Here is a 15,695-nt window from a genome sequence, read left to right on the forward strand (position 1 = left end):
AAATTCTATGGAATTGCGATCAAACTCACATTTTTCTATCTTGGCATAGAGGCCATGCTCCCTGAGTTTCGAGAGAATCAATCGAACGTGGTGAGTATGCTCTTCAATGCTCGACGAGAAGACAAGAATGTCATCAAGGTAGATAACAACAAAGTGATCACGATATTCTCAAAATAAGTCGTTCATTATATGTTGAAAAACAGTTGGGGCATTGGTGAGTCCAAAAGGCATTACCTTGTAGTCGAAGTGTCCTTATCGCGTATGAAATGTTGTCTTCCATTCATCACCAGGTTTAATCTGAACCAAGTTGTATGCTTCCCCCCGCAAGTCAATCTTGGAGAAGACATGTGCACTACGAAGGCGATCGAGGAGTTGATCCTAGAAATCCTTAAGAGGTAACGAGATAAAGTTATATGGGCTTATTGGATATCATTGGTGTGCAAACCTAACAAATGTAGAAAAAAATTTTAAATGATAGGCACATTTATTTATTTTATATGTATCATAGAAGACACTCAACATTTAATTAATTTATGTTGGGGTTATGCCTCTAACTAGATCCTTTTCATCAAAGGTTCAAGATGATTGTGTGTTGTACAACATTCAATGGTTATTACTAAGTAAATATCTCACGCAAGCTAGAGTTTACATGTGTATCTCTTAAAGATTAAATTATTTTCAATAAGCACAAGTGCGTGCACACACACACACACTCGCTCATGCTCACAAGTGCGCACACAAAATCAAGTTCATACACATGGACAAATTACACACCTATATGTCATGTACCATGTAGTTACTATTCAATAATAGTGAATGGTTCATTTAATTTACTGTGATAAACATGAATCATTAACAACACTATACACCACTACACACACACATTCCTATTCAACTATGTCTATCCAATTACATGAATATGTGGCAATGAATGGATAGAATACCACTTATATTTCACATATTCATACAACTTATCATAACTTAACCAAGATTCAATGGAAAAAAATGAAAATGAGCTTATCATGGTGATACAAATTTAAGATTACAAGTACTATGGGGTTATTTGATTAAAAGAAACGAATAAGTACTTTTCAAAAAGTTATCATTTCCATATATGTACATATGGACACACACATGTTTACATGCAGTGCATATGATTTTAGATTCATCTATTTCAATCAGCAAGATTAAAAGAGAGATGAAACAAAGAAGAGTTGAATGAGCACTTATGGATGTATCTTTACATGTTCATGTACTTCTACATAATACATTTAATGGAAACACATACACGTAAACGATGAAAAAATTCATTGATATATATGAGCTGGATGTAACCAAGACTGTTCATAATAAATCAACACAACTTTTTTTTTCTCTTTCACGTAACAACTTTTCTACACTAAACTAAGGTTTAAACATGGGACATGAAATATCAGTACGTATGTTTTTTTCGTCTTTTACATAGCAACTTTTCTACGCTATAAACAAATCCTTACCAAGACAATAGGACCAGATGCCCATGTGAAAAACTAATCTCCACCATAACTTTTATGGCCAATTGAATCAATTCAAAATTCAAGTGAAAACATCAAATAATCAGAACACATAATGTCCTCGAGGCTTCACAACTTGCCTTGCTCTTTAGGTAGTTAGGGTAGACAAATATAAATCTTGGAAGTCATATCATGCCAGAATCAAGAAAAATAACTCGTCACAAGGGACATTAATTAGCTCTATATTCACATTCCCAAAAAGAAATTCATGTTCGTTGATCAAAATCTGAATTGCATTAAACTCTTAATAAAAAAACTTCAAGAAACACCTTAATAAAATATGCCCTACTTGAAGATGTGATTTGCTTGTTACAATAAGAACATAAGACATCTCTCATGAAGTATTGTGGCCCCACTCAAAACTGTCCTCACAATTACAAAGGAACTTAATCTTTATATTACACCTCCACGGCTGGCCTTTGTGAATGAAAGATATCTTGAGGACAATGAATGATTCCAGACATTACGTCACCAAGTTTATTTCGATTTATTTGGTCAAATCATCCGAAGTTCATATTCACCAGCAGTTGTGATATATCGTACCCATGGTAATGCCTGATACCCACTCTTTTCAATGATCTTAAGATACCTTACCTGCACAATTCATAAATAGCTGGCATTGATTAAACTAAACACAAATAAATTCCTATTTTAAGGTTTTGGTCTGAAAATCACGTCTCTTTCTGTTCTTCTTTCCTCAATTCATGTAGCAACACAAGATAGCAGAGCAACTGTGTATGTGCTTCAAGGTTATTCACTGTAACTAATCAAAAAGTAGAGCCCAGATGGGATTATTTTCAATGGTTCACTAAACATTTAAGAGTAATGTGAATGTATCACCACTGAATATTGTGTGATTTTTACGTAAGATAGCAAAAAAGAAAAAGAAGTGAAATTGACACCAACAGATGTCTACAAGGCTGTTTAATGATCAAATTCCCTCACCATGAAGTCTAGAGTATTCTGGTCTTGTAGAGGCATTTGCAATTGCAAGCAAGAACTCACTGAATGTGCCCTATTTATTGGTTCTCTTTATGGATAAGACTTTCAGAGGATGTAGTTGTCCAATGCACAACTAAGAAATAAAAAATATAGTAGGATTTGCACAAATATAATGGGTCCTGGAATTGAGACACCAAATGGCATTCAGGGAGCATAGTTTTCCTTCACTCGGAACCATGGGTACTAGCCATCTCAGAGAAAACCATATATGTGTAAATGATCACTAGTCTCACATATCATGGTGACCATCAGCTTTCTTGGGATATGCAAACAGATCAATGATTCAATGAAAACTAGACAAGCAATCACATCAATAGTCTATTTCATTGGAATACATATTTGACAAAATCAATGGAATCTGTTATTTCACTTAATGATCGGATGATGTTTCTTAACTGGTCCAAAGGACAGCAAAGAATGGACAAAAAGAGTTGAAATAGAGAGGATTAATCTTTAAGACATTTGGCAAGCAACAAGCACCCAAACAAAATCCAAGTAGCATTAATATCATATCTCTTCTCTATGGCAAAATTATTTTGATGTGTTGGCAAGAAAAATGAGGGGGGATGAATTACAAGTTTCCAAAATGTTGGTTTTACCTGAATTCCAGACACTGTGAAGTAAGGAATTTCAAATTTGACCCGTATAGGTGGATGCTTTTCAGGTGTGGTCTCCTCAGCTGCAATGCTTGGAAGTCCAAACTGAGCTCTTAATAAATAGTCCTGCAGAGGCCATACGAAGATATGTCACTTAATTATTACAAGGTAGGTTGATTGTGCCAATGTTCATAAACCTACTTTTCCACCAGGAAAGGATTTGATCCTCCATATCAATGCTTCTTTCTCAGGAGCATATACAGCTGACCCCATTGATGTCCGGACAGACGGAGTTGTCGCATCTGAGGAGACTGGAAGTTCAATCTCCACATTTGTGGCTGTACTGAAAGATGTAAGATATATTAATACGTCAATCCATTATAACATCATAGTGGCTCAAATTATCATTTATTAGGGTATGACTGCAGCACCATTATCTATACAATCATAAACCCAAACAATAACAAAAACTCAGAAGTGAACTCAACTTTACATCCTCCTCACCTCCGCTCTTTGAATTGACTTCGGGCTTTCACTGTATACTCAACACGACTTCTCGAGTGCCTTTCAACTTGAGCTTCAACCCAAATTAGAGGTTTCACCTGCATATCAATAAAGAACCCAACTGATTTATGCTCCTAAAGCTTCCAGATGAGAGGTTTTTTCCTGCATATCAACAAAAATTTAGTCTTTAAAACAACTCAAAACTCCTTGTAAGCTTCACCTGAGTATTCAAACGATATGTCATCAGATCAAAAGATCCATCTGGAGGGATAAATGAGATTGTTCGATCATTCTCAAAGCGTGCCAGACGCACACACCTACAATGGAACACGAAAATTTATGACTTTCACCACACCAGAAATACCCATCCTTTGACCATCTGAAGGTTTCAAATTACATACTGATGAAATTTGATGTCATCAAGATCAATCGCCTTCCCCTTAGTAGAGCGTCCTTGTGCCTCCAATAACACTCTATCGTTGAGACCCAGCTTGCACTCTGGCATTCCACTAGAAAATTGCACCAAAAGAATAATTCTCATTATCTCAATATTCTTCACATAGTTTCCCCAACAGAAGGTAAAAAGCACTCCATTTTATTACCTGAGATATGTCCTCATCTTCAATGCCCCCACTACATCAGATCTTACAACTTGCCCATTGCTATTGACCAAAATGTTCACACTCTCAACAACATCTAAGAAAACCTGGTAAAGGGCATAAAACTATAAAATGATAAAACTAAAGAGAAAACCACGACCAGTGAAGGATAAGGAGTACCTCATTCTTCTTGTAGCGAATGCCTTCACTTCTCCAAGAGACTGCATTTGTGACAGCCATTGGAGGACGCTGAGTTACTTCCATCTTGTATGCATCTGTCTTTATGAACTCGCTTAAAATCTTTGCTTCCGTAAATTGTGGATAACCAAAATCCATCATTTCATCTAAAAGTTCATACTTCAAATTGAGATACCAAACGTAATTAGTTTTAATATATTTATCATGGAAAACAAGAAACTATAAAAGCTTTCCATAGACACAGATTTATAACATAATAACAACACTTAAGCATAACTTACCACAACCACAAAGTTGTCTCGCAATGATTCCTCTTCAAGTTCCTCAAAGTAATGCTTCAAGACCTGAAAATTTGAGACTTGAAGAGTTATCTTTTCACATTGAAAGTAAATCAAAATATTACATTTTCAACAAAACTTTTACTCACGTCAATAACCCGATGCAAAAATAGCAAAAGACTTGCAGCATTGCAATTTTGCCTTGCTGCTATCACTACATAAACATTGTTATACTGAATATACATATATGTAACACCATCTTCCAAAACAACAGGATCATGTGAGGCTGGATCCCCCTGGTAACAATGTTCATGATGTCAGTACAAGAATCAATAGAATTTGTTGCTTATTGCTTAGTTATATGTTGTTCATCATTAAGAAAGATTTAGCATTTTTACTTGCACCCAAGAAAAAGAGAAAAGTACTGGTTACATGATATATATCAGATGGAATAGGCAATTTAATGGGATGAAAGGGGTAAGTAGCTAGATTATAGATTGCTACCAAAACATGGCCATATATTATCATATTATCAAGCCAATGCTATTTACATATACATCGGCAGAGAATGAGCTACAAAAGATAGGTCTTACTGACATTTTTCAAGGAAAATTTCAAAGATGGTGTATCACAAGTTCTAGGGCTTCCGATAGTCTTACTGTGTTTTAAATAAGAATAATCAGCTAAATTTCAAATTGGTACCAAAACATAGCATATTATTAAGCCAATACTATGTGTCTATACATTAATCATAGAGAATCAGCAACGAAAGATAGAATCTGTGACAGTTGCAATATCAAGTTTCAACGATGGTGACAGGCTACATCACGCATTTTAAATCTTGAGTGTGTAGCACTCTTAGTGCCTTCTGAATAGGAGTAATTAGCTAAGTGTCAGAATTCTACCAAAAAACAACCATTTATAAGCGTATTGGTAAGCCAATGCTATGTATCTATACATTAATAATGGAAAAATGAGCTATAATGCATACCACTCTGTCAATGAGTTTTGAGAAAAATTTCTCCACTTGACTGGCACTAACATCTCCTCTATAGTCTTTCAAAATCAAAACGTGCCCTTTCATATCTAGGAGAAACAAAGCTGATGCTGCACCCGACATTTTGAAGAAATGCTCGCAACACTAAATCCTTATGTATATCATTGAAATAATACCTGCATAGTGCATTTTGATAATCATTGTTCATCCTCAATGATTTTTGTGATTATTACAAAAAACTTTTACACCAGTGTGATTAGTGAAGTTTATTAATTCTCTGTTACAAAAAAACATCCTCTTCTGTGTCATCATAACATCTTCATATTGGATATTAACACATCATTCAATAATCACAGAAGCATATAAACCCTCCTATTTATCAGAGTTTCTTTTTTAAATCCAATGCTACTAGTTTCAACTCTTTGTTGTGGAAAATGAATTTATAAAATCAGTTTTTTGGGAGGAAAGTGTTAGTTGAATGTTAATGGGCAGCTATCAAACTCAAAATATGAATGCTTTCTCAGGTACCATATCATTAGACCCTTCTTTCTAGACTTGAAACCATGAATTTAACGATATACCCTTTCCAAACCTCCTGTACAGCCATCGTCTCATAGATCACGATCGGTCATCTGTGGACATTAAAAACTTATCTATCTCTCCAATTAAAGCACTCATCAATATATTATTTCCCACATCCATCATCAAGAATGTAACTTTCCTATGACTCCTTTATAGCTTAATTACACTGACGTAGCAACATTTGTACATGAGGACATAAACTCAAATGTTCTTTGGACCAGCATGAAAATAAAAAGATAAAAAATGTAGTTTTCTGCTACAATTCATCACAGTGGTGTAGCAACATTTGCACATACATAACAATGATATGCACTCATATTTTCTCCGGATCAGCATGAAAATAAATAGAAAGGCAATTTCTGCTACAATTTCATAACAGTGATATAGCAACAGCCATTGGAACTGTTCATAATAGTGGCATAGCATCATCCACACCACCATGAAATAGGTACTACAAAAAGAAAATTTTGTGCTACAGATTCAGAACACCACAATGGAAATATTCAAACATAACGTGGAGATAACTCAAATCGTCTTGGAACCGGTGTGAAAATCAACAAATGAAATTAAATGTCTGCTTCAAATATATTCATACAACTTTTTCTGTGTTAACTCTTAACCAGATTGAATACACCGACATAGCAGTCGTTGTAAATAGCAATAACATCACTCAAATGCTTAACAGGTCACTGTGAAAACAAACAAAGCAGAAAATTTTCATTCCATCTTTCTGTTTTAATACTTAACTAGACTGGCGTCACAGCATTCATACATAAGAAATCTATCACTCGATGTTCTGAGGAGCATCATGAAAATAAACAAAAGAAGAAGTGCATTTTCTTCGTACAATTTTCATAGATCACTCAAGACGACCATGAAACTAAACAAAAAGAAGGAGAATAAGTCAAATTTCTGCTACAACTTTCAAGTGACTTTTTCTCTCCTAAGCAGGTGAGAGAGCACGAGGGAGAGAGAGATCTATTGATACAGAAAGATGTACAAATGGCAGATTTCTTTCTATCTCTTTTCCTAAATGTGATTGTATGGTATACAACATTACAGATACAGAAAATATCTTTCTCTCTGCGTGTGCGTGTGTGTGTGTGTGTGTTATGAAGCTACTTCTGGAAGCATAGCATTCAGCTCCAACATTCGTACGTAATTTGAGACTTTGAATCAACGAGCAATTACAGAGAGGAGGAAGGAGGATACCTTGATCGGATCGGATCTGAACTGATCTGATCTGTGATGGTCTGGTCTGGTCTACTCTCTCGATGCCGATCCGCTCACAGAAGAACAATCCTGTTGTTGTGTACACAAACAAACACAACTTGGGAGAGAGAGATAGGGACAGACAGACAGAGAAAGACAAAGAGAGAGAGAGAGAGAGAGAGAGAGAGAGAGAAATTAAAGTTAAGGGGTCATGAAATTGCTGCTGTGCAGCTTCTTCTTCTTCTTCTTCTTCTTCTTCTTCTTCAAGTGTGTAAGTGTTTGTTTGTGTTGTGTTTCTCCAATCTCCAAAACTCACACTACACTTGGGAGTTGGGTTGGATGGATGGGTCTCTCTCTCTTCATTCATTCTCTCTCACATACAACTCTCTCTCTCGATCTCGATCTCGATCTCGAACCTTTTTGCTCTTTGTGGGTTGTTGTTGTTGTTGCTGCTGCGTCTTTCTCTTTCTCCTCCCCCCTCGTCCACCCCGCGCTCCAAGGACTAGACTTTGGCAATCGAAAATCCCTCACTTTCTCCTCTCCTACATCGGTCATGCTTCCCCACCTGAAGTTTGGGCGCAGCCCAGGAATAACGAGATTATTCCGAAATTCGCGCGGCGGTGTTGGAACCAGCCATCGAATTATTGGGTATATCCAAAAACATCATCGAATTCTCTGTCGATGGGGGGATTTTGAGAGCATCACCTTTCTTCTCCCCTCATTGACAATGAACAAACTCGCCTCCAATGTGAAAACGGAAGTCTGAGGGTATCTTCTTCATTTGGATGGTTGCCCCACCTCCCCCCCCCCCCCCCCAAAAAAAAAAGCAAAATGGGAATATGCACACATCACCACTCAATGCGTCTTTCAAATGCCAAGGTATTATGGAGCTTCCTTCAGTTAAGCTAAGGTGCACTTGGTATATATATCAATGCTACTTGCTTCACTCGCATACATGCAATTAATGTGGTCAAATGCAAGATTGCCTTTGAATTTCAAGAAGCAATGTGGATGGTGGTCCATTGAAGTTTATATCAAGTGATGACTCATTGTATAAGGTGGATGCTCTTGTCACATGTCAAGCATCTAAATCCAATGAAATTCCTCATTGGACATAACGTCATAAGTTGTTCAAATATGCATATCAAATGTATTGGTTAATAAGGGTTTGGTTGATATGTTGTGTGTTTTCCCCTAAGCACCCTTTATGTGTGTTTCTAAAGGCATCAAAATGAAGAAATTCAAGGTTGTGAAAAATAGGAAAAACTATGTGATCATGAAAATAGACCTTGCTACACAACAAGATACCAATAGTGGACAACAATCGGATTTTTAACACATTGTGATATTATAAATGAGAGTAAGAACTCCATCTTGTTACTAAGAAAACAAAGTTTTGTATGATTCCAATTGCATCCATCTAAATTAATTGCATGTGCTCACAAGATTGGCCACTTATTCATATGCATTTAAATTCCAAGAGTTCTTTATAAATTTCAATGGAGGCCATTTACGCTAATGGAGCACATTTGTTCCATTCATAGATGTCCATTGGCATTAGTAATCAATATTGTTCATAAGATTCTTTGGAAGCACTTGTTGGCTTGGGTTTGCATATCAATTCTATGACTACTTGTGCATTTTTAAACGTTTGATGCATCGTTACAGCTTCTCAAGTTTCATGGTCTATCTAAATTTTCCTTTCCCTTGCTCAAAAACTCCAACCATTAACTTGTGACAAGTAGTTTTTTTCAAAGTCTATGCATGTTGATTGTACTTTCATATTATTGGGATTAGCTTTGCAAATGTGATCGATGATGTGTATGCAAAAGTTCCTTGTAGAGTTCACACAATGATTTACAATCTCAAAGATTTACCAATAAATTACCATGTGAGCTAGATGATAAGAGACAATACCCTCTAAGGCTTACTGTGTGCAACAAAAATTCAAGCTACAACTTTTGCTTCAACAATTAGAAAAAAATGTGGAATAGATAAGGAAAATTTATTGAAATCATCAGTGATCACATGCATGAAGTTTGTCTAGAACTATGAAAGATGAAAGTTGAACGCAATGCATCTTACATTAAGGTGACATTTAAATGTGACTAGTTGTTCCAAGTTCATTTATAATTATCTTGGGATAACTAAAATAAAGACTTGATAACTCAATCTTGGAACTGTAAAAATTTATTGCAAAACCAGGATCCAATCCTATGTGCCAAAAATAGAAATCAAGTTCTAGGAAAGCACAATCTAATTTCTTCCTTGCAAGGTGGATTTGTGGGGGCCTATTAGGCCCAATTCTCCCTTCTTGTCATACAGCTATGCATGACCCTTTGAACTCTAAAAGATACTTAAGTCATTACTCTAATTTCATACAATTTACATTGCATACATTATGTAAATGTGAATCAATAATTTATAAAGATTCTAAGAATTTATCAAATAACACCTGAAACAGAATAGAATAGAACAGATTTTTTATCTTCTACGAGGAGCCCATGTTTTCATCGTCCATGAATAGAAATGTTATAAAGGACATGAATGAAAAAAATGTCATGCTACTCCATTCTCAGACCCCTAATGCATATATAGGAGCTTTCAAATTGCTTGGAAGAAGCATCACTTATGACACAATGTGAATCAAATGGCATTATCTATATGGACACAATGTAGATTTATCGCACATATATACACAATGTAAGATATACCATGAACATACCATGTATAGATATACAACAAATTCCATTTGACAGACTCAAGGCGCACAGGATAATCCAATCAATAAAGAACAAAGAAGACTTGAATGATTCTTTTGCAGTTTCTTCTGATTTTGCTGTGTTTAATTGATAGAAATCTTCCACTAATTGCAACACATATTAAACAGGACTTTGAGGCATAATGGGCAAAGAAACTCATATATTGGTAAGATGACAAACATGATTTGTCCATTTTTCTTATTCAGTAGTTTTTACCACAATGAATTAGACTTCCAGCACCGAGAAAGAGACCGAATATAGCAGCACTTCCAAGGGTGTTTTGTCCTATCATGCGCAATTTCAGCAATCCAGGAACCTACAAAGAAAATGATAGAACCCATACAATCAGAATATAATATTATCTGTTTCTAATTGTGATAGATGTTACGAAGGGAAAACAGACTAGTTCCAGTGCCATCTGTATTTGTATCATCATGCAATGCTTTTTGAATCACATATTTTAACTAATTGAATCATCACATGAGAGGACTATCCTATATCCCTATAAATGCATTGTGAGTATGTTGCCACATCCCAATGCACATCATAGATGCTTTAGAATCCAGATCAATATCTGTAAATAAAATCTTCGGGAACCAGCAAGTTTTTCCTTTCATGCATGCATCATGGTAAAACAGGAAAATATAAGAAAACACCAAAAAATGTAATTGAGAGTTTATATATTTATGTTCGATGTCATTACTGTAATATAATTTTAAACTAACCTTCTTACTGCACACTCATCTACCAACCAACTGTTACTAATACAAAATATACTTCGCTAGAACAAGAAATAACAAGTGCATTGTTTAGTTTGGGAGAATAAATCTATACCTTATATCTAACAGCCTCAAATGTTCCATAGACAGCACCTGGGAATTGAAACATGCAAACAATTAAAAAAAATAAAACTTTTCCATGAAGAGACTAACAGGAATAAATTAGAACAAGTAAGCTGAAAGAAATTGTGCCACCTAAATTGTGATTGAGATATCAATCATCAGTTGAGTGATATAAAACATATCAACTACATGCTAAAGCACAATCTACAGTTTGTCTTTATACAATATGTAAGAGACTTTAGACATTTCCACAATTTTCAGGTGTCACTGAATTGAAATTCTGAAATTCAGATGTATAAACATGACAGTTCTAATATACAGCTCATGGTTTTTAACATTTCAGTTGCATACAAGCAGTTGATTCCTACAAAACTTGCACCAACATTCGAAATTTTTTCAATAAGACAACAAGTCTTCCCTTATAATTACTGATTGCGTTCAACATCATGAATCATTAACTTCACGATGAAGCCTAAATGTTTTCTGTGTAGTAGTCATATTTTTGGTAAAGCATTGAGCTATGTTTGGTTAAAGCATTAAACATCTACAAGCCCAACACAGATTTGCAATTGTATGAGAGCCTTTCAAAGTAAAATTGGTATTTCCTCAAAGATTGTGTAGTGCAGCAGCTATACCTTCTGCTACCGACCATATAACTTCGCTCTCAGCACTATATGGCTGTACCTTTTTAGTGCAAAACCCCCAAAAAATACCCAGATCATATGTGATAAACGGTCAATTTGTCATTAAGTTAGAAATTCTGCTTGTGTCAAAATGGCAACTTTAAAATCCATACATTATATCTATTTGGAAGGGAAAAGTACATAGAACTAAGTAGAGGTAATCAGACGGGTGGGTCCTTTTAGTCGGAAGTCTAGCAATCTAAAATCCACATCCCACATCAGCATCTCCACATCCAACATCCAACATTTAACATCATGAATTTAAGTCCTTTGCACAGTGATCTTGGGTGACGTGAGATTTACGTGGGTGATATGTTTTCTCATAAATTGTCCAAATATCTCAACAAATAAATGTCCAAGTTCTCTTCTTGTACATTTCCACTGGTTTATTCAACCAAGTGAATAGAGCAGAGTCACAAAGAGAGCTGTGTGTAATCTTACTGAGTGCAGAAACCTCTCTGTCTCCCTGTGTGTAGTTGAGATAAGAAGAAAGAGTGGAAGGGGAGTTATATGAACTTACCGATGGCACCTCCGACAGTTGCTCCCATGGCTACACCAGCAACCACTCTCGTCAGGCAACTGTCACGCGCCATGGCTTCTTCTAGGGTTTAACACAAAGAATACGGACATATATGTAATGTATGATAATAATGTATGTATGTATGTATGTATGTACATATATAAGCTCGTGTCTATGTGCTACCAAATCATATGGAGGCCTGGCTAGGCTCGTGACCAGCCAGTGTTGGCCAAAGTTTATAACCCTTACCGGAAATTTTCTTGTTGCTTATGATCCTAACCGGAAATTAAAAAATTTAACCGGCCACTTTCTTACTAGTGATAATATCAACCGAAACATGCTAAAAAACTTTTTTTAGAACAAGATGAGGTAGCAACATAGATAAAAGGACATTATATGAAGCAAATATGTCCTTCCTCCCCTACCCTATGTATGATGCAACCATATGGGCTTTAAGACGCCCCATGTACATATGGACATAGAGAGTCCACAATCATTATGTTGTCCTAGATAATATATATCAAAGTATCCACTTCCACATGAGATCATTTGAGTTCAATTGACAAAACCCTCCCTCCTTGACAATAGAAGCATAATTTGTTCCATCAGTCCAAAACAATTACCGATACCACTAAACCCTTACACATATTGGTTATTAACATTTTAGTCCAAACTTTTTTATTGGCTAGCTCTCACAAATGTGAAAAAGGTCAAGGCAAAAGAATGGTATTAAAAAGAAAAACAAATATACAAAAGCTAAACATGTGGATATTGATATTTATGTGATCAATTTAGGAAACTAGCATACATATTATTTTTCATTCACTACAAAATGAGCAACTATGCAAGATAATTAATCCTTAGCCTCATGATAATAAAAACTATAGAGGCTAACCATGAGACAATCTATTAAGAATGTCATGCTCTTGCAATAATCGAAAGGTGCATCCTTTTCCTTCTCCTTGCAATGAAGAAAGCCACCTCACTAAAATGGAAACATGGTGAGAAATGATTTCCATGATCTCGTGTTGGTATGGCACATAAGCCTTATCTCCTTCTACACACAGTCTTTGTTGTCATTGTCATGATAACACTCACATCATGCATCAAAAGGATCATGACACTCACATTATGACTCGAAAGGATTTAAACCCACGACCTTGTTGTACACATGTCAAATCCTTAACCATTGTATTAATATTCTTATATGTATAGTCTCTAGAATATGAAATCTAATATCATAGGAATATTCTATATTACTCTACATTCTAGAATGACCTAGAATATTCTAGAGTGTTCTATACCACTAGAACCTTCTAGAATACTCTAGAGATCTTCTAGATTACTCTACATTCTAGGATAACCTAGAATATTCTAGAATGTTCTCTCTTACTTATAAATAGGGATCTACCACCCATCCCAAACCTAAATTGGTTCAACGCCATTTTGTAGCCTACTCTTTGTAATCCATTTTACGCTTCAATATAATAATTCTCTTTCAATTATCTCTCTATCTCTCTATCTCTTTTTCTCTTTTTCTCTCTTTCTCTCTCTCAGTCTTGACAGTTTGAACCAATTTTTTTCCTTTCATCTCTTCGTCTTCCACAAATCCTAACAAGTTCTCTTCTTCCTTCTCCTCTCCTCTCGTAAGCTATGGAGTCCGTGAGCAAACAAGAATACATGCGTGTTCTTTCTGAGCTCGACATGCTCATGAATAAATTTGTGGCATTAGAGCATGAGAATCAAAGGCTACTTGGAGATCTACAACACGTGAGCGCCGAAAAAGCTCAACAATATGAAGAGTTATCACAGCGGGTTCATCAACTCGAGGCGACTATATTGTCATTACGTGAGCAAGCGCCGGGGGCTCAAAACTCCCCTAGAGAGCCAAAGATCAGCCTCCTTGCCAAGTTTGATGGTACGAGGTCTTTATTTCGAGGCTTTTTGAATCAAGTTCGTCTAGTTATTCAACTACATCCCAATCGGTATCCAACTGATGCTGCTCGTGTGGGATTAGTGGGAACTTTGCTATGCGGTACAGCGTTAACATGGTTCGCACCACTTCTCGAGAAGAAATCACCATTGCTGGAGGATTTCAAGGCATTTGTTAAAGAGTTTCAAGCTAGTTTCGGAGACACTGACAACACTAGGACAACGATAAACAAGATTCGAAGGCTCCGACAAGGAGATCGTCTCGCGTCGTCTTATGCAGCCGATTTCCGTCTCTTGGCATGCGATATCCCTTGGGATGAGGCAGCTTTAATGGATCAATTCCGCCAAGGTTAGAGAAATGATGTCAAAGATCTTCTTCTTACTTTCCCTGAAGATCCGCAGTCACTTACAGAAGCCATTAGTCGAGCTGTGCGATGTGATAATCGCCTATTTGAGCGACGTTCTGAGCGCCAACAAATGTTACGCCGCCAACCTGAGCAGACTTATGCTTTCGTAGTTGCAACGCCTCCACAAGTTTCTAGACCCATTACAAGGGATGGCCCAACTCCGATGGAAATAGAGTCAACACAACGTCGTGGGCCGTTATCAGATGCTGAGAAGCAACGACGTCGAGCGCATCGCCTCTGCCTGTATTGTGGCGGTCCAGGACATATAGCTGTAAATTGTCCACATAAACCTAGGCGTCAAGTATACCAAGTAAGTGCCCATGAAAACCCTACATCGAGTTCTATTGTTACTTCTAATAACATAAATAAGCCTCATAGTCCATGCCATGAGAATAGATTCGATGTCTTGAGTCAATTAGACGATGTGTTAAACGAGTAAGTCCGGCCAAAATAGGAGCCATTTGGCTGGACCATCCTAGCTATGTAGAGTTAGTTCCTACTCGTGGTTCCATTTCATCAAATCAAGTGAGTCGAGTTTTTTCAGCACAAGTCGAGCTTACCACATCTACATGTCATCGAGTCCTAGCCTCTGCCCTTCTAGATTCTGGAGCCAACTCTTGTTTCATGGATCGTGAATTTGCCTTGTCACAAAACATCCTCTTGAATAAGCTTCCCAGCCCAGTAGTCGTAGGAGTCATTGATGGACGTCCCATAGCATTAGGAGATATAGTCGAGGAGTCCGAGCGAATTAGGATAGTTCTTGGCAATTTGGCAAGCATAATCTCTTTCAACATTATTTGTAGTCCGGAACACCCAATAGTTCTAGGTCTCCCCTGGTTTGAACTCCATAACCCGAAGATTGATTGGATGAAAAGAACAATTGCGGAGACCCGGGAAAAAAGCACAAACCCTGCATCCCTCTCTCCTACATGTGATAATAGATCCCCGGAGTTATCGCCCATCTCTTTACGACAGTTGTGGGAGGAAGGGGGGAACGAGGCCATGTTTGTCTTCGCAATAATAGCAAC

General features: G+C 36.7%; 2 protein-coding genes across 2 annotated transcripts; both read right to left on the reverse strand.

Annotated features, from left to right (window-relative positions):
- Positions 1-1,718: 1,718 nt before the first annotated feature.
- LOC147853054 (AP-1 complex subunit mu-2-like) lies at positions 1,719-5,925 on the reverse strand. The gene is made up of 11 exons (XM_087333103.1): positions 5,722-5,925; positions 4,880-5,026; positions 4,734-4,796; positions 4,435-4,611; positions 4,258-4,361; positions 4,057-4,164; positions 3,876-3,972; positions 3,656-3,753; positions 3,353-3,494; positions 3,155-3,277; positions 1,719-2,147 (listed from the first exon to the last, which is right to left on the reverse strand). The coding sequence occupies exons 1-11, from the start codon at positions 5,848-5,850 to the stop codon at positions 2,049-2,051; spliced, it is 1,287 nt and encodes a 428-aa protein (XP_087189229.1). The 5' UTR covers positions 5,851-5,925; the 3' UTR covers positions 1,719-2,048.
- Positions 5,926-10,299: 4,374 nt separating this feature from the next.
- On the reverse strand, positions 10,300-12,452 carry LOC147853055 (uncharacterized). Its single transcript, XM_087332787.1, has 3 exons — positions 12,329-12,452; positions 11,118-11,155; positions 10,300-10,599 (listed from the first exon to the last, which is right to left on the reverse strand). The coding sequence occupies exons 1-3, from the start codon at positions 12,399-12,401 to the stop codon at positions 10,486-10,488; spliced, it is 225 nt and encodes a 74-aa protein (XP_087188913.1). The 5' UTR covers positions 12,402-12,452; the 3' UTR covers positions 10,300-10,485.
- Positions 12,453-15,695: the final 3,243 nt, after the last annotated feature.

This window comes from Azolla caroliniana, unplaced genomic scaffold (assembly GCF_043228905.1).
Source record: "Azolla caroliniana isolate FFs.n. ecotype wild unplaced genomic scaffold, voAzoCaro1.0.p SCAF_17, whole genome shotgun sequence".
NCBI classification, from domain to species: domain Eukaryota; kingdom Viridiplantae; phylum Streptophyta; class Polypodiopsida; order Salviniales; family Salviniaceae; genus Azolla; species Azolla caroliniana.

What these genes read in the sequence shown, in the direction of transcription:
- LOC147853054 (XM_087333103.1), bottom strand. Translation starts at nt 5,850, where the DNA reads ATGTCGGGTGCAGCATCAGCTTTGTTTCTCCTAGATATGAAAGGGCAC. An exon ending in CATATCGTTTGAATACTCAG is followed by an intron (nt 3,754 to 3,875) that starts GTGAAGCTTACA and finishes ATTGATATGCAG; the next exon opens with GTGAAACCTCTAATTTGGGT. An exon ending in AATCCTTTCCTGGTGGAAAA is followed by an intron (nt 3,278 to 3,352) that starts GTAGGTTTATGA and finishes TGGCCTCTGCAG; the next exon opens with GACTATTTATTAAGAGCTCA.
- LOC147853055 (XM_087332787.1), bottom strand. Translation starts at nt 12,401, where the DNA reads ATGGCGCGTGACAGTTGCCTGACGAGAGTGGTTGCTGGTGTAGCCATG. An exon ending in AACTGTCGGAGGTGCCATCG is followed by an intron (nt 11,156 to 12,328) that starts GTAAGTTCATAT and finishes TTCAATTCCCAG; the next exon opens with GTGCTGTCTATGGAACATTT. An exon ending in TTGAGGCTGTTAGATATAAG is followed by an intron (nt 10,600 to 11,117) that starts GTATAGATTTAT and finishes TTTTCTTTGTAG; the next exon opens with GTTCCTGGATTGCTGAAATT.